The 18,846-nt window shown below is 38.4% G+C and overlaps 1 protein-coding gene across 1 annotated transcript in view; it reads right to left on the minus strand.

Moving 5' to 3' along the window:
- Positions 1-605: 605 nt before the first annotated feature.
- The window catches only part of Tex14 (testis expressed 14, intercellular bridge forming factor), a 98,531-nt gene continuing 80,290 nt past the window's right edge, over positions 606-18,846 (minus strand). The window contains 8 exon segments of the mRNA XM_047545182.1: positions 606-1,140; positions 1,768-1,819; positions 3,063-3,172; positions 7,453-7,545; positions 11,045-11,144; positions 12,108-12,185; positions 16,258-16,332; positions 18,015-18,111. Coding sequence (XP_047401138.1) covers positions 1,104-1,140; positions 1,768-1,819; positions 3,063-3,172; positions 7,453-7,545; positions 11,045-11,144; positions 12,108-12,185; positions 16,258-16,332; positions 18,015-18,111 — 642 coding nt within the window. The 3' untranslated portion in view covers positions 606-1,103.

Here is an 18,846-nt window from a genome sequence, read left to right on the forward strand (position 1 = left end):
TATAAATCTCTATTTCTCAAAGCTTCTTACACATAGTATTATTTATAAATGAATTTGTTTTCTGGTGATTTTCTACTGGTTACAATGGCAAGCAACTGTTTCCTTGCTATAAAATATCCAAACAGACTTGTACCTTCCCATTTTATCTGTGCAGGGCAAATTTTCTGGGCACTAAGGAGGATGAACATGACTATCCACAACAGGAACTATTCAATTTTCACAAACAACAGGCCTGCTACTTACTCACTAATACAGAACAAAATGCTAGCTGGTTAGTACTACACAGCAGCACATAGTTTCCAAGAGAGGGTTTCTATTCATATGTGAAGATTCCAAATGTGAGGTAATGAAAGATATAAATCCTCTAAAAATCAGGCTAGATACACATATGCCAGGAGTCAAAAGAGATTACGTTAGACAAAATGTTGTGATTAGTCTTACTACAATTTAATTCTACTACACCAATAATGTGAGATGCGCAATCAAAAACACATGGAGAAGATGTTGTTCACCTTGAACATGGTTCAAAATATCTTAGGATTTTATTTTTATCTCTAAGTCACTTTTAGCTGGAATGTGAGTGGGGCAATCCCAGCCAAATGGTTGGGCAGTATTTCTGTGATAAAACAGGGACAACTGGTACCAGTTTGTATGATGTGTAATAACTGCCCATGTAGCTGTCCATGTGTCAAACCTTGTAACAGAAATTGAAGTTCTTTTCTCCTCAATTCTCAAACTCAAATATAGAAATATATAACTGGAACCTAAATGGTAATGAAAATAAACATTTTATTATATAACAGGAGTTAAAGTTTTCAAAAAAAATTACATCAACAAAACCAAAAACCATTCTAAGCACAATGAGAAAATTTTAAAATTGCAACTACCTTGCACTTTTCAGAAATCTGATTGAAAATAAATGGTTACATATGCTGCCCACAGATGGGGCCAAACCATTATGTCTACTATAGCAGCTAAACAAATTGTGAGTTACAGAACTGGAACCACTGCCTCAATGGCAACTGTGGCAGATGAGAGAAGAAAGGAGCTCACAACCAGGATGCTCAAACTTGGGTCAGAATCCATCTGTGATCCACTTCCAGTCAATCTGACAAGTCACTCTGATCCAGCACAATTATCCTGCGTGCATGTGTTTTAAAAGACAAAAAAAAAAGTTCCCAGTTTTTATGTATGCTTTTTATTATTATTGTTTTTATTTTTTACATGGTGTTAGGGACTAAACTCAGAGACTGGTACATGCTAGGTAAGTGCTCTAACACCAAGTTACATCCCCAGTCCTTTTTATTTTATTTTGAGACAGTGTCTCACTAAGTTATTCAGCCTAGCCTTAATCACTAGGATTACAGATGTGTGCCACTGTGCCCTGACCAATACATATGTTTTTAAAAATATACAATCATCCTCTTTCAGTTCTACTGAATTTAAGGAAAGGGGATTTTGGTATTTCTAATCAAGGGAGATTATGATTAGCAGGATACAATGGAAGTATAAAAATGATGCAAAGCAATTGACAGCAGCATCTTCTGTAGTCCCTGATACTGCTTCTACCACTTATTTAAATAAAGTTGGAATTACTTTCACCTTATACTTTAATTGACTGGAAACATGTATCTATAAATTTAGCAACTTGGTCTTAATTCAAGTCTTTGTCATTAATGTTTATTTAGACAACAGTGAATGTTTAAATCTGTTCATGTTATCTGTAAACAGTAAACTTTAACATACAAACACAGGATATCTCATTACCTGGATGGTTCAGACCAACCCAGTCGCTTCCAAAAACAGGGCTTTAGTTCATCTTGATGAAATATAAAAGGAAGAAAAAAATAACCTGATTACTTTCTAGGTCAAAGAGTGTCAGAATTCAGAATTCACATTAGTGTTCTCTCTAGTCTAGTATAGACTGTTTTACCTACAACAGTTGTTCTATTCTATAGAGGCAGAATCTTTCAAAAACAGTAAATGGCTTTCCCTCCTAACATTCTGCAACTCTCTGCCATAGCAATGGACACTAATGACACTAATTCACAAAGTCCCTGAATTATCTTCTCAGTGAATTTAATACTAACTAAATGCCCATACACTCCAGGCCCTGTGCCAGTCAAGGTTCTGGAGGAAACAAAATGTACCCGTGGCCAGTATGATAAAGATTACTTAATGAAGTGACTATGTACAAAGATATAATTAGAGTTAAGGGAACAAAAATAGGAATGGCAAGGCATTCATTGACCAGCAGCAGTGGGAAACCTAGGTCTGAAGGGACTGAGTGGGGATGGGAGGACAGCTGGAACTGGGAAAGACTGGCTGCCTCATAGAAACTGTGCTTGTGGAGGAACACCACTTTTTCCAGATGCAAGGAAACAGGCAGGGAGGGAAAGTAATCCCCTAACCTCTCTTCTGCCTCTGCTTTTCTTCCACGGCCACTCAATGGCCAACAGGAGCCAGGGAGATGCAGTCCACTAGGGTTAGCATCCTGGGGCACAAAGCAGGGTAAAAAAAGGAGAATGAGAAGGAACTGAGGAAAGGATGAAAGGGATACCAGATGACCTGAAAGAGTTAATGTCTCTAACTTCCAGAGCAGAAGGAACTTAAACAGTAGGTGGTCATTTGTAAATAGCATATCAGAAGCCTAAAGCTCTATCAAAATAGTTTTAAAATTAAGGTTAATTTATGACTTCGGCATTACTTGTTAGCCTCATTTAAATTCCATAATATATGATTTCTTATTGGAGTCTGAAACATCCATGTGAGCTAAATTTAAAATTCTTTTGAAAATGTTGGACAACTAGAAGCAAAACATCTCTCCAGACAATGATGAGATTACTCAATGTTTTTTTTAAGAAATGTAATGGATGTTGTTACTGTTTTGTAATGAAGCTATGATTGGCAATTAACAGAAAACCTGCACTGAACTGCAGGGGGAAAGAAATTATCAAAGGAAGGAAGATTGTGTATAGCATCTGGGAAACATTACTTGATAACTGATGCTCATCAAAGCCCAAGGACTGCAGACTGCATTATAAACAATCATTCATTCATACCTTCTTCAGAAGTCCCTAAAAAGCTGTCTGATTTCCTTCTCTCTGGCTTGATGCTTTGTTCCCTTTTTCTCTTCTTTTCATCAACTTCTTGATCATTGGTTGCTTTCTCCCTTTAAGAACAATGATTTGGGGCATTAAACCACATGAATAACAGTCGGGGGCCGGACTGCACTCTGAAGGAAACATAGTAGTTAGGAGTATCAGAGTGTTCCCTGTGCCCCAGACATTGGTTTAAGAGCTCTAATGTGTGCTAACACACTTAATCCTCTGAACAACTATATGAAGTAGTTACTTTTAATAGCCTCTTTATGTGATAAGGAAACTGAGACACAAAGAAATTACACACCTACTAAGTCATAGAGCTGGGATATGATAGACAGCCTTCCTAATCAGACTCTGCTTTTAACCAGTAGACAATATAGCTAGCTTCAAAGGGCAAAAAGAAATAACCTGCATTTTATGTTGCAATTGGTGTCTTTTTCAAAACCATTTATTACCGTATCTTCATTTCCCAAAACTTCCTCTGATATGAAATATCTAAGTAATTTAACTATCTCACAGTTTAAGAACAAACTTGTTAAACTTTTAAGCAGACACCCCCACTCGACAATAAGCTCCTTAAAGGCAGAGTCGTTGATCCTCTTGTGCACCTCCAGTCTTAGCACAGTGCTTGGCTCATTGTCAATGCTCAAGAGATGCTGGCTGAACCAAAATAACACAGTTGAGGGATTCTTCTGTTTTCATTTTATGGACAGTAAAAACATAATATGGAAAGTGACAGGGGCTGGAGATATAACTCAGTGCGAGGGTGCATGCCTAACATGAGCAAGGCCCTGGGTTCAACCCCCAGCACTGCAAAAAGAGAGAATGAATGAGAAATAAACAGCTAGGGTGAAAATACTTTTTTCTCTTAACTTCCACCAACAGAATCACAGGGTCAAGAGTGGGAAGAGGCATTTGAATTGTCTTCTGCCTTTGTCCATGTGCCCCAGACCAAAGAGTCATCCAGTCTCTGCTGAACAGCAGCAGCCATTGTTGAAGTAAGTGAAAAGGCAGCTGCTTTCTCTATCCAATGACTGTGACCATTAGAAAGTTTGTACTTTACTGAATAAAAGTTAGCTACTATGCAATTTCCAGTCTCCAGCTCTGTCCTTTGGGGCAGAAGAGAGTAAGCTGACTCTCTTCACTTTACAGTATTTCAGGTATTTGAGGAGAGCTATCAAATTCTCCATTCCATCTGCTCTTCTCAGGCTAAGCCTCCCCAGCTCTTTCAGCTGTTCTCATATGACCTGGTTTCCAGACCTATGACTGTTCTGTGGCTACCCTCTTCTGTTTATTAATATCTCTTTTAAAATATGGCACTCAAAAGGAGTCCCACATTGCACCTGAGGAGTGCTCTAAAGAGCACATTACCTGTCTCACACATCAATGTGATCTAAACTACATTTCTGTCTACACAGCATTAATGCTGCATTGACATCTTCAACAACTGCATCAACCTGAGCTTCAGAGTCATGTCCATGCCTTCAAGAATTTACTGAATTGTTACTATGTCTCAAGATGCATGCTAAGTACTAGGTACATAAAAATTCCTGCCATCAATATAACTATAGTGAGTAGGAATTTCCAATAAAAAACTCTTGTTCAATATCGTCCTTGAAACTCTAGCCAGAGCAATTAGACAGACCAAAGAAATTAAAGGGATACGAATAGGAAAAGAAGAACTCAAACTATCCCTATTTGCTGATGATATGATTATATACTTAGAGGAACCAGGAAATTCCACCAGAAAACTCTTAGAACTCATTAGTGAATTTAGTAAAGTAGCGGGATATAAGATCAATGCTTATAAATCTAATGCATTTTTATACATAAGTGATGAATCTTCAGAAAGAGAAGTTAGGAAAACTACCCCATTCACAATAGCCTTGAAAAAAATAAAATACTTGGGAATCAATCTCACAAAAGAGGTGAAAGACCTCTACAATGAGAACTACAGAACACTAAAGAAAGAAATTAAAGAACACCTTAGAAGATGGAAAGATCTCCCATGTTCCTGGATAGGAAGAATTAATATTGTCAAAATGGCCATACTACCAAAAGTGCTATACAGATGCAATGCAATTCCAATTAAAATCCCAACGACGTACCTTACAGAAATAGAACAAGCAATCATGAAATTCATCTGGAAGAATAAGAAACCCAGAATAGCTAAAGCAATCCTTCGCAGGAAAAATGAAGCAGGGGGTATTGCAATACCAGAACTTCAACTATACTACAAAGCAATAGTAATAAAAACGGCATGGTATTGGTACCAAATAGACAGGTAGATCAATGGTACAGAATAGAGGACACGGACACAAACTCAAATAAATATAATTTTCTCATACTAGACAAAGGTGCCAAAAATATGCAATGGAGAGAAGATAGCCTCTTCAACAAATGGTGCTGGGAAAATTGGAAATCCATATGCAACAGAATGAAACTAAACCCATATCTCTCACCGTGCACGAAACTAAACTCAAAATGGATTAAGGACCTCGGAATCAGACCAGAGACCCTGCATCTTATAGAAGAAAAAGTAGGTCCAGATCTTCAACATGTCGGCTTAGGACCAGACTTCCTCAACAGGACTCCGATAGCACAAGAAATAAAAGCAAGAATCAACAACTGGGATAGATTCAAACTAAAAGCTTTCTCTCAGCAAAGGAAACTATCAGCAATGCGAAGAAAGAGCCTACAGAGTGGAAGAAAATCTTTGCCACTCATACTTCAGATAGAGCACTAATCTCCAGAATCTATAAAGAACTCAAAAAATTCAACACCAAGACTACAAATAACCCAATCGACAAATGGTCTAAGGAAATGAACAGACACTTCACAGAAGAAGACCTACAAGCAATCAACAAACATATGGAAAAATGTTCAACATCTCTAGTAATAAGAGAAATGCAAATCAAAACCACCCTAAGATTCCATCTCACCCCAATTAGAATGGCGATTATCAAGAATACAAGCAACAACAGGTGTTGGAGAGGATGTGGGGAGAAAGGTACACTCATACATTGCTGGTGGGGTTGCAAATTAGTGCAGCCACTCTGGAAAGCAGTATGGAGATTCCTTAGAAAAGTTGGAATGGAACTACCATTTGACCCAGCTATCCCACTCCTTGGCCTATACCCAAAGGACTTACAATCAGCATACTACAGAGATACAGCCACATCAATGTTCATTGCTGCTCAATTCACCATAGCCAGATTGTGGAACCAATCTAGATGCCCTTCAGTTGATAAATGGATAAAGAAACTGTGGCATATATATACAATGGAATATTACTCAGCCATAAAGAATGATAAAATTATGGCATTTGCAGGCAAATGGATGAAATTGGAGAATATCGTGCTAAGTGAGATAAGCCAATCTCAAAAAAACAAAGGAAGAATGATCTCGCTGATAAGTGGATGATGATACGTAATGGGGCATGGGAGGGGTTAGTTTTAGGGTTAGAGTTAGGGTTAGGGAGCGGGGGCAAGAATGGAGGAAGGAAGGACTGTATAGAGGGAAAAGAGGGATGGGAGGGGTGGGGGGAAGGGAAAAAATAACAGAATGAATCAACCAACTTTACCCTATGTAAGTTTATGATTACACAAATGGTATGCCTTTACTCTATGTACAAACAGAGAAACAACATGTATCCCATTTGTTTACAATAAAAAAAAAAAAAAAAACTCTTGTTAGGCCAAGTGTCCAAGGAGCATTCTATGCTTTTGAATCTTTTCCCTTCATCTTTTTTTTTTTTTTTTTTTTTTGTGATGGATCTACCTATGTTGTCCAGGCTGGCCTTGAACTCTTGAACTTCTGGGGCTCAAGAGATCTTCCCCACTCAGCATCCTGAGTAGCTGTGACTACAGGCATGCAACACTGTGTCTGGCTTTATCTTTTAGAGTGTCTAACATTCCCATTTGTCAATACAATTTTGAATCCCCAGTCTATCATCCATCACATTAGCACTCATCCCCAGATTTGTATTATCTAAACATTTGATAAACATGCTTTTCCTGATGCAATTCAAAAGCCTTATGAAAACGCTGAAATGGGCAGGGCAAAAATTGGAGGCCTCTCCCTATGCTGATATCAATTTGCTAATCAGTATCTTGAACACTTTGGGTGATTGGAGGGAGAGGGGCAAGTGTGGGAATGCAGACAGAGTTAGGGCTGGCTTATCTACAGCAGTGTAATGCCATTACCAGATGTTCATTCTCCAAGAAGTCTAAAACCTAGCCCCATTTCCTCAAAAAGAAGAAAATGGGAGCCTAATATCTTCATGCCTTAGGAATTATAAATTTTGCGTGAGGAAAAGGAAGAAGACTCCCTAATGGGAAACACCAACCTTGTGGAACCTTTAGGTGGGTCCTGTAGCTCCGTGTTCTCCTCAGGTGGCTGAAACCATCTTTCCAGATCTTCATCAAGAGTAGAGTGAGCTCTATCCAAGGGAAAGTGAAGAGAATGGTGACAACAGTCCTTTTCCCTCTCCCTTGACAAGGAAACACACTCTATAGCATGGGAAGAAACTTTAAAACTGGTGATTTCTCTGTACAGCTGAGAAAATGAACACTTGGTCAGACTGTATCTAGACTCATAATGATCACTTAGATCTGACTTAATTGTGTGCCAAAATAGTCCCATTGCCCCTTGACATAAAGCTATGGCACCCATGATATCACTGCCTCCCAATGTCTAACGCTGACTCTGTCTCAATTCTAGGTCATTAAGTCAGTTTCTACCTGAAGTCAGAATTGCATATGCTTTATACTTAATTTTCTAAGAACTACCTCTGAGGCTAGAAGAGGAAAGTAGGATATTTTAAGAAAGCCTTAAAAATATCCATCTGAAAAAATACCTTCCACTCTAGCTTGGTGCCTAGAACTGACCAACCATTCATAGACTGAAATGTCTGAGCATCTGTGGAGCATGTCTGTGGTAAGTACTGCTGGTTCTTTGGGGGAAAGGAAGAGAAAATAATAATAGCTAACTTTTGACCATGTGCAAAGAATTTTATGTTTATATAGCCAAAAGTGTAACTTCTTGAGAAAATTATTCCTTAATTTTATTACCTTAAATTATGTCATAGATTTTTATTGAGTGTTTTGAGGATATAGAAGGAATAGTTACATTACACATTACAGATAAAAGGTTTCTAAAACTTCTCTTGAAAAAAATTTTCCCCCTTCTTGCCTTTTTGTTTTCTTAGTCTCTAATCCTCTCCTTATTTTCTTCTCAGGTCCTACGACTCCAGTCTCCTCCTCTACTTCCCAGATCCTTCCCCTTGCAGGTCCCTCCTTTTTTCCTTCTTATAGAGAATAATGTATCCCTTGAAGAGTATGACAGATACTAGATTCACTAACCAAAAGTTACTCAAAAACTCTTCTTTGCTGCCACCTTTGACAGCAGCTAGGATGTTAATTCAATTTCTGGTCTCCCTTGTAGCTGATAGTGGTAATGTGTCAGTTTGGCCTATGAGATAAAGTAGATGTGGGCGGGGAAGAGCTTCTGGGGAAATTTTTTCTTCCCAGATAAAATGGGGCAGAATCAGATAACATATTCCTTTTTGTCTTACCCCCTTATCTCTGCCTGGTGTGTGGATAGCAGCCATCTTGCAAATGGGAGTTGACAAGACAGAAAACAAAGGCCAATATCTGCTCAGAGCAGATAGATGGAAAGAGCCTAACTCCCTGGTGATTTGGTTGAGCTGCTATATCAGCCATACCCTGACACCCATAGATCTCTGGTTAAGTGAGTCAAACTCATTTAAGCATAAAGGTGGGGTCTTCTATCATTTGCTCCTGAGAGCATTCTGCCAGCCTTCCCCAGCCTGCAGTCTGCAGGACCAGGATTCGGATGAAGCAAGTGATGCAAGTTCCAACTCAGACTTTATCTTTCTTTAAAATTTAGATTATTTTGTTCATCACGGACATTTTGCAGTAAATCTGTTTTAAAAAAATATTATTTAAACTACTAAGTTTTTTTGGTGCCTCCTTCAATTTTGTGTTCAAGTGTGTCTCACTTGCCTCACCTTAGTTCTGGCTCTGAATTAGAGCTAAGAAAAGGCAAAGAAGTCAGGTCAAGGAGGTGAGCTGAAGTGGTTTACCTTATAATACAGGAGAGCTCCAAATCAGGAACAGAATCAGGTTTCTTGAGATAATATTATACTCTAGGATGAATTGTCTGGATAATTAATTGCCCCTGTTTTGTCTTATTAGCGAGAAAGCAAAAAAAATTTCTTCTAAAACCTTTAACAAATGTTCTGAAAGGAGCTGAAACCTATGTTTGCCTCAAAAAATGAAGTTAAAAAAAAAAAAAAAAACACCCTCAAACAACAAAACATATCCCTACTAAAAATGGGCAAAGCACTCAAACAGACATTTCTCAAAAAAACTATACAAATGACCAAAAGAACATATGAAAAGATATTCAATATAATTAATGATTAGGAAAATGCTACAATGAGGTATCATGTCATATCCATGAAGAAGGTTATCACAGAGAGGAAAAGAATAACAAGTGCTGGCAAGGATACAGAGAAATTGAAATTCTTATACACTACATAGGTGGGAATGCAGAATGGCACAGCTGTTATGGAAAACAGTATGGAGGTTCCTCAAAAAATTAAAAATAGAATTACCATATGATCCATAAATACCATTTCTAGGTATATATCCAAAAGAATTAAAAGCAGGATCTCAAAGAGATATTTATACACTTGTGTTCATAGCAGCATTATCCACAATAGCCAAAAAGTAGAAGCAACCTAAATGTTGACAGATAACTAGATAAACAAAATGTGGTGGTATATATATACCATAGAGGATTATTCATCCTTAAGACAGAAAGGAATTTTGACACGTGCTATAATATGGATGAAACTTGAAGGTATTAGGCTAAATTAAATGTCAGCAAAAGAAAGACAAATATTGTATGATTCTACTTGTATGAAGTATCAAGAGTAGTCAAACTCATAAAAACAGCAGAATAGTGATTGCCAGTGACTGGGGAGAAGCTAAGATGGTGGTTTAATGGGCACATGACAACTGTGTGGAGATCTGTTGCATAACAATTTGAGTAGATGCTCCTTGATTTATATTGTAAATATTGTTAAGTTGTAAATACATTTCTTATTTAATACACCTAACCAACCAAACAGCATAGCTTAGCAAGTCAGTTCACTGTAGAATATTAGTCATTTCCCTCATGATTGTGAGAATGATTGGGAACTACGGCTTGTCGCTGCTGTCTAGAATTCATATTGTTATCCCAGGAAAAGCTCAAAATTAAAACCTTAAGTATGGTGTCAACTGAATATATACTGCTTTTGTTTTATCATAAAGTCAAAAAAAACATAGGTTGAACCATTGTAAGTTGGGGACCATCCGTATACTTTTTTTTTTTTTTTTTTTTTTTTTTTTGCGGTGCTGGGGATCGAACCCAGGGCTTTGTGCTTGCAAGGCGAGCACTCTACCAACTGAGCTGTCTCCCCAGCCCCCGTATACTTTTTAAAAAAATAATTTTAATTGTATATGGACACAATATCTTTATTTTATTTAGTTATCTTTTATGTGATGCTAAGAATCGAACCTAGTACCTCACACGTGCTAGGCAAGCACTCTACCACTGAGCCACAACTCCAGTCCCTGTCTGTACACTTAATAGTACTGATTAAGATTGTAAATTTTATATTTATTTTACATAATGTGTACGTATGTTGCATGAAATTTTAATGTATTTTACATATGACATACATATAAATATATAAGTTTTAAGTATTTTATCACAATTATCTTTTAAAAGCAGACCTTTTAGAAATGGGGGTTATTAGGATAGCATGGGGAAATATTGTTCTTCTCTTATTTGTCAACATTAGAGAAAATCTAATATAAACAATGCAATTTTTAAAATTCTTTCAAAAGTTCAGCTTTTTCTGCTACCTCTCTGTGTCCTCTTCTAGATCCCCAGTTTCTCTTGTCCAAAGCAAAATGTCGTCATCTTTATTATGGTCAGTTTCTAGTTCTTTTAACTGCTTTTGATCTAAAAACAATCAAAGAATTAACTTTATTACAATGAAAACACTGAGAAAGCCTGCCTTAAAATGGAGTATAGAAATTTTAAGGTCAATCAGTGTTTCCTTAAGTATGCAATGGACCAGCTCCCTGCTTCCCCTGAGAGCAGGACAGGTGGCAGTCTGCAGGACACCTGTATTCACAGCAGCTGCTTCTGGGGTCTTGGGAGCTCTCTGGTGCCAGGTGAAGCTATGGGAAACCTAGCTTGTGCCAAGATTCAGAGATACAGAACAAGCAGAAGAAAGAAAGATCACACAAAAGGAAAGGCAAGCAACCCTGAAAACAAACAGAATAAATTTACTTTGGGAGACTATTCTGTTCTCACATCTTAGAAATGTTTCTAGGTTGGAGCCCCAGGGAAGGAATGTGGGTGGGGAAGAAACCCTCTAATGTATGACAAGCATTTTACATATGCTATCTCATTTCATCTGGCCAGCAGTCCCATAAAGGGAAGGGAACTAACATTTGCTAAATATTTTATTTGATGTACCAGGCACTGTTTGTGGAGCTATTATAAACATCATAATATAGGAATTATTATCCCCATTTTACAGATGAAGAAAACTGAGGCTCAAATATTAAACAGTTTGCCATATAAGTGGTGAATTACAGCAATGGTACATGTCTGTAATTCCAGCTACTCTGGAGATAGAGGCAGAAGAATTGCGAGTTAGAGGCCAGTCTCAGCAAATTAGCAAGGCCCTAAGCAACCCAGCAAGACCCTGTGTCAAAAATATAAGTAAGTAAGTAAAATAAATAAATAAATAAACTGGGGGATATAGTTCAGGTAGGAGAACCTCTGGGTTTAATCACTAACGCTGCAAAAACGAAAACTAGTAGAGTCAGAATTGAGGTGGAGTTGTGACTGACCTCAGGGTTAAGACAACATTATACTTAGACCCCAATGAAAAAGATCTGACTATATGCTCACCATTTGCAGTGATGCTGAGATCATGCACTGTGTTCTCATGCAACACTGTGGATGAAGCCTGCTGCTGCTTCAGGTGCTCTGTCACAGTACAAAAGCAGAAAACAACTTATTCCTCCTTTGCATGACATGTCATTCTCTAGAGCAGTGGTTCTCAAAGGGTGGTCCTCAGACCAGCTGCATTGGCGTAACTCAGGAACCTGGCAGAAATGCAAATTCTCAGGCCTTATCCTAGACCTACTGAATCTAAAACTCTGGCAGTATGGTCCAGCTATCTGTGTATTAACAAGAACTTCAGGGGAGTCTGATGCCTGATAAAGTGGGAGAACCACTGCTTTAGAACATACCAAATTTGAAAGGAATTTTTCAAGACAAAAAAACGATGATGATGATGAAGAAGATAGATAATACCTTAAAGTACCCTATGTACTCAGGATTAATGTTCACATTCTTTGCAACAACCTTATGCAATTGACTGCATTATTGTTAATCCTGTTTAATGGATGAGGAAATAAGGGTTAAGAAACTTGCCTAGGGTGCTGGGGAGATTGCTCAGTGGGTAGAGTGCTTGCCTTGCAAAAAAAAAAAAAAAAAAAAAAAAGGAAAAGAAACTTGCCTAAAACCTAAGAAAGATTAAGGAACTTGCCTAAAATCACAGATAATGAGAAAATTGGGATTTGAATCCAGGCAGTTCTAACTCTAAGGTTTATGCTCCTAATCCCTATATTATACTGCCTAAAAAAACTGTAACGACATTAGAACAATTCAAATATTTTCTCATCTCTACTGGCCTATGGAAAGACAGGAGGAAGAGAACATCCATTATTTCCCATTTCTAAGGGAATGCCTACTAAACTAAGGCAAGCATCTGCTAAAATCAGTGGCTACTCTATATTTATTAAATGCTTGGTCTCAAAGTACTCCCCAGTGCAAAGCAAAAAGTCAGTTTGAGGGAGCACAGTAGGCCCCCCTGAGCTTACTGGTCTTGTTCTGGGAAGGTACAAGTTGGCTCCTTTCCTGCTACATAGGAAAGGAGGTCTTACCTCACAGAGCTTGGCATCAAGGGGTGCTATAAGATCACTTCATATAACTTGAAATTAAAAATCCATTTTTATCCTGATTAGTCCCTTGTTGAATATTAAATGATTACCTATATCCTAGGGTTCTAAAATTTCCCCTGTAGGTCCTTGTCAAGAGCCTAAAGCATTGGATGTGGGCCCTCCAAAAGAGCAACAGCAGATCATTCCCCAGAGATCTGTTTAGGGGAAACAATAGATATACAATAACCAGGTGAGTAAGCCCATTATCAGGAAAAACTACGCAAGGGGGCTGGGGATATAGCTCAGTTGGTAGAGTGCTTGCCTTGTAAGCACAAGGTCCTGGGTTCAATCCCCAGTACCGAAAAAAAAAAAAAAAAAAAAAAAAAAAAAAAACTACTCAAAAACCCTCTACTCAGGGGCTGGGGATGTAGCTCAATTGGTAGAGTTGCCCAAGGCCCTGGGTTCAATCCCCAGCACCAACAAAAATAAACAAAACAAAACAAAGCAAAATACAGGGGGTATCTAGGAAAAACAAAAACAAACAACAACAAAAAACCTCTATTCAATTATTTGCATAAGGCAACCAGGACCTCCCAGAGGCAGGAAGCAGAAACCCACTGGTGAACTTCCCCTGCTTGATTTATAATCAGGGAGCTCTTCAGCTGACTAGGTACCTTCCACTTCTTCAAGGTCTCATGGGTCTAGTGTTGGGGGAGGGTGAGTGTACAAACCCAAAAAACTTCCTTCAGGAATAATAAGTGTGGGTTGGTGACTCAGACTCTGATAGAGTTCCAAGGGTTTTCCTGAAACTGTAATGCTTTAGACCGAAGCATCAGAATCATCTGGTAAGGCTGATATCTTTATGATGTCCTGTAAGTGATGAACACAAGGCCAGGGCAAAGAGGTCTGGCTTTCAGACAAGTAATTTTGGGGGTGGGGACGGCCCAAGAGAGAAAAAGGTCATGGACATCATGTGTGAGTGATCTCAAATGACTGACTGCTTGAAGTCTGAGTTTATGGAAGGTTTCTAACTACTTGCATAGGAAAAATTCATTCTTTTATTTTATAAACATTTATTGAGTTATTTTTATAGACCAGGCTCTGTTCTAGACTCTGGGGATCAAAGAACTAACAGAACAGACAACAATTCCTGGAGGGGGGAAGGAGACGAAAAAATAACCCTCTATGCTTTGTATTTCTGGAAAATAACTGACCCACTCTAAGTGCAAACATCACCTAGAAACCTGGCCCAGATAATTGCCATAAGTGAAATGACTGTGCTGGGGTACACACCATGAGGCAGAGGAACACGGGGAGGGAACCAGGGAACACAGCTGCTACAATGGATTAAGTGGAGAGTAGGGTCACATGTAGTGACTACAGAGGAAGAACAGCAAGATCCAGAGGCAAGTATCGATTACCATCAAACTACAAAGGAGCCTCAAGTACTGCCTTAAGTCATGACCAAGGAACAAATGACACTAAAAATCTACTTAAGCAGTACGCATGTGGGACGACCTCCAATCTCTACAGTTCTGTTATTTTAAGAAGAGCAACTAAAAAGGAAGAATTTGCTAGGACTACCTAGGGAGTCCCAGAGGTAGAAAGTAGAGGTAGAGGTATGGGCCTAAGAGTCTGACCCAAAAATCCTGTGACTTCTATGACCCTGTGGCACTGGAGGAAAGTTTAGTGAGGCAACGAAAGACCAATAGGGTTGGGGATGTGCTCACTGGTGCAGCACTTGTCCAACACGTACAAGGCCGTGGGTTCAATCCCCAGTACTGCAAAAATAAAATAAAGAAAAGGACCTGTAATTACAGAAAAAAAAGAAAAAAAAAAGAAAAAAAAAAAAAACAAGGAAGGAAGGTGCTGGAAGCTGACTGGCTCCACTTAAGTTAATCAGGCCAAAGAACCAGGGGCTGACAGTTATAAAGGAGACTAGAAGGCAGCTGGACCTGGAGTCAGACCAATAAAGCCCTCATTTCTTATGAGACACAAAACTTCAGAGACTCTGAAAACACACTGGTGCCCTTCAGGAAGTTCTCTACAAGTTCCATAGCAAGAATAGGACCATCAAAAAAACAAATGGACTCTCAGATCTGATGAGAGCCATCCTCTAAGGGTGAGAGAATGGTCCCTCGGACTGCTGAGGAGGCAGACTATTTGCCTCCAAACTTTTCGATAACCATGTATCATTTCTTCACATCAAGCTAGCTGCAAATAAAACTGAGTTGGTACTACTCAGTCTCTGCCTGAAATAGAAAATTCTAGTCTGATTAAATTTCATGACACTGACTTCCCTGCTCTTAGGAAAAGAGATTTACCCACAATTTCAATACCTTTAATGACTCCTGTTCAGGTCTCCAAGAAATGGCTGGTTTGGTTTAAAAAGGAGATAAGAGTTCCTTTAATAAAAGAAGTTTATCATGATAAATCACTTTAATGTTTTTATTTCCCCTCACAATCATTACCATAAATCCTTTAAAAAAACAAAATGTAACAGACTCAGGCCAATTATCCCAGTTAGGCTGTTGTGGCTCCTTTTATTGGAAAGCTGTCCCTTCTGGAATTTTGCACATTCAACCAGACCTTTGTATGGCCCTTTCTATTAGTGCTCATACCTGAGATAAGGAAACTATGCTGTGGTCAGTGACAATAACCAACAGGACCAAGTGTATTTTGTTGAATGTCCCTGTTATAGTTTGGATCTGGAATGCCCCCTCCCCCCCCAGTCTCCTGTGGTAAAGGTTTCGTCCCCAGTGAAGCATTGTTTAGGGAGAGGTTTGGGGAAAATGATTAGATCACGAGGGTTCTGACCTCATCAGTGGATTATTGGAAGTTAGATGAAGTAGGTCACTGGGGGCGTGCCCTTGGGGGACTACATCTTGTCTCTGGTCCTTTCTTTCTCTCTGCTTCCCAGTTGCCATAAGCTCAGCAGCTTTCCTCCATCATGCCCTTCCACCATGATATGCTATCTCACTTCAGGCTCAGAGTAATGCAGTTGATCAATCATGAAATGAAACCATGAGCCAAAATAAACTTTTCCTCTTCCAAGTTGTTTGTGTCAGGTATTTTTGGTCACAATGATGAAAAGCTGGTTAACAGTCTCTTACCAATTTCGTCAAGTAGTTCCTGAGATGGTGGTGGTAGTTCATCAATGTGATGCTGTGAAATGGCTTCCACTAGTTCTTAAAAAAGATAAAGGGGAAAATGACTTAACACCTTCCTGGATCTGAAGTGACTTTTCTAAGCCCCCCATGAACTTGATAGAGCATTTCCCAATGATGAAATAAAAGATGGAAGAAAGTCTTTTTTATATAACAGTCCTAGTAGAGATCTCCTTCTCCTAAATAACCTTCTTAGTGGAGACTGCCCCACTTCCATTCCACTTACCTCAGTACTACGTGGTCTGTGCACCTCCCTTCGTAAGGTTATTTGAAGTAGGTTTTTACTAAGAGGCTGGGGGCCCAATCTGGATCGGGATTGCTTAAGGAATATAGAGGTTATGGACCAGCCAAAATGAACAAAAACACAAAATGGAAGTCCTTTGTCTATACGTTTTCAGACCAGGAGATAGAGAAGCAACTGTACTTTAGATCTTGCCTCAAGATATAATAACAATCCCTCAATATAACTCACAAAATCCCTGTTCCCTGAAGGAAAATTGCAGGAGTTGCTCCAAAGACATAAGACATTAAAATTAATGTAATGAAAACAATAGGCCTCAAGAATTGTTAAAACATCAGACCCTTTGGGCTGGGGATGTAACTCAAAACATCATGTTGGAGTTGGGGATATAGCCCAGTGGTAAAGCACTTCTGTAGCAGGCATAAGGCCTTGGGTTCAATTTCCAGTACCCCACCACCTGCTAAAAAAATCCTTAACAGTATCAGACCCTTTGATTCAGAAACTGTCTTCTAAAAATCCACCCTGAGAAAAGGATCAGAAGTACAATTAAGATTATATACTCAGAGCAAAAAATTGTAAAGCAATATAAATCTTCAACATTAGGAAATATTAGCATACATATAGAAATGAACTATTATGCAGCTATTTTATATATATAGAATGATTTTTAATGACAAGGGAAAATCCTCAAAATGCATTTATTCCTCAGTATCTGTAGGGGACTGATTCTATGATCTCTCCTACCTGTGAATACCAAAATCCATGGATGCTCAAGTCTCTTACATAAAATGGTATAATATTTGCATATAATCGATGTATATCCTCCCATACAGTTTAAATCATCTCTAGATTACTTACAATAACTAATATGTAGTAAATGCTACGTAAATAGTCATTTTACTGTACTGTTAAGCGAATAAGGACAAGACGAAGAGCCAGTATATGTTCAGAACAATTTTCCTCAAATATTTTTGACTTGCTGGTGGTGAAATGTGGGATGTTACCCAGAGAAGGAAGTGAACTATATATCATCAAGGAAACAAAGCAGTCTAGAACTGATATACAACTCTGCTAATTTTTTTATGCTGCGTATCTTTATATGCACCAAAATTATACATGAAATTTAAAAAGTTAAATAATCATTTTCTTTAAAAAATATTTTTAGTTGTAGATGGATGGACACATGCCTTTATTTTATTTATTTTTATGTGGTGCTGAAGATCAAACCCAGTGTCTCAGGAGTGTGACACAAGTGCTCCACTGCTGAGCCCAGTGTCCCAGCCCGATCATTTTCTTTTTAAAGCTTTGCTTTATTCTCTTTGCTTTATTTTCTATAACAAATGTGTTTTACTTTTATAATCAGGGGAAATAGCATTTTTGTTGAACCAAATGTAGCCCCAATTTAAGTCTCCTTAAATTGGCTACTATTATGAACTTCTACTTTGATATGACACACAGGTACCTTTAGGCAGGCTCCTTCTCTGGGTGGCTTGGGTTGATGTGTCAGATGTAGTAGCCATGCTAGAGGAACCAGCTCCGACACATGCAGACAATCTTTTCTAAGAGTCAGACATAAACATAGTAACTGACACACGTGTTGAGTAAACAAGTACATGCAGTTCAATCATTTCCACTTTAAAAAAAAACATTTTTAGTTGTTGATGGGCCTTTAATATTTTTATGTGGTGCTGAGAATTGAACCCAGTACCTCACACATGCTAAGCAAGTAAGTGCTCTACCATTGAGCCATAACCCCAGTCCTCATTTCCACTTTTTTATTTAGTAAATTGAACTCATTAAATAGACCTCCTCTGGAAGCATTCTCACCCCTCTCTGCCTCCTCAGCATTTAGTACTTACCTCTGTGTGATTATTAGGCCTCTCTTTCTCTCTAGGCAATGAGTCACTTTAAGGCAGATTATATGTCTTAGACTAGATAGAAAAGATATTTGATGCTGGCTGCATATGGTTGCAGGACTCAAGAACTATATATATATGTTTTAAATTGAAAACTCTAGAAAATCCAATTTCTACACTAAATTCAGTGGGTCTGATATGCTGGCCTGGCACTCAGAAACTATCTAGTCAACATTCTGTTGCATGAAAGGATAAAATTCCTTATCACTTCCCAACTCCTTTATTTATTCATTTAGCTATAATGAGGATTGAATACAGGCCTCACACATGCTAGGCAAGTGCTCTACTATTGAGCTACATATCTATTCCTTTTCATTTTGAGACAGAGTCTAACTAACCTGCCCAGGTTGACCTCAAACTTGCAATCTTCTTGCCTGA

This window comes from Sciurus carolinensis, chromosome 3 (genome assembly GCF_902686445.1).
Source record: "Sciurus carolinensis chromosome 3, mSciCar1.2, whole genome shotgun sequence".
Taxonomy (NCBI): Eukaryota; Metazoa; Chordata; class Mammalia; order Rodentia; family Sciuridae; genus Sciurus; species Sciurus carolinensis.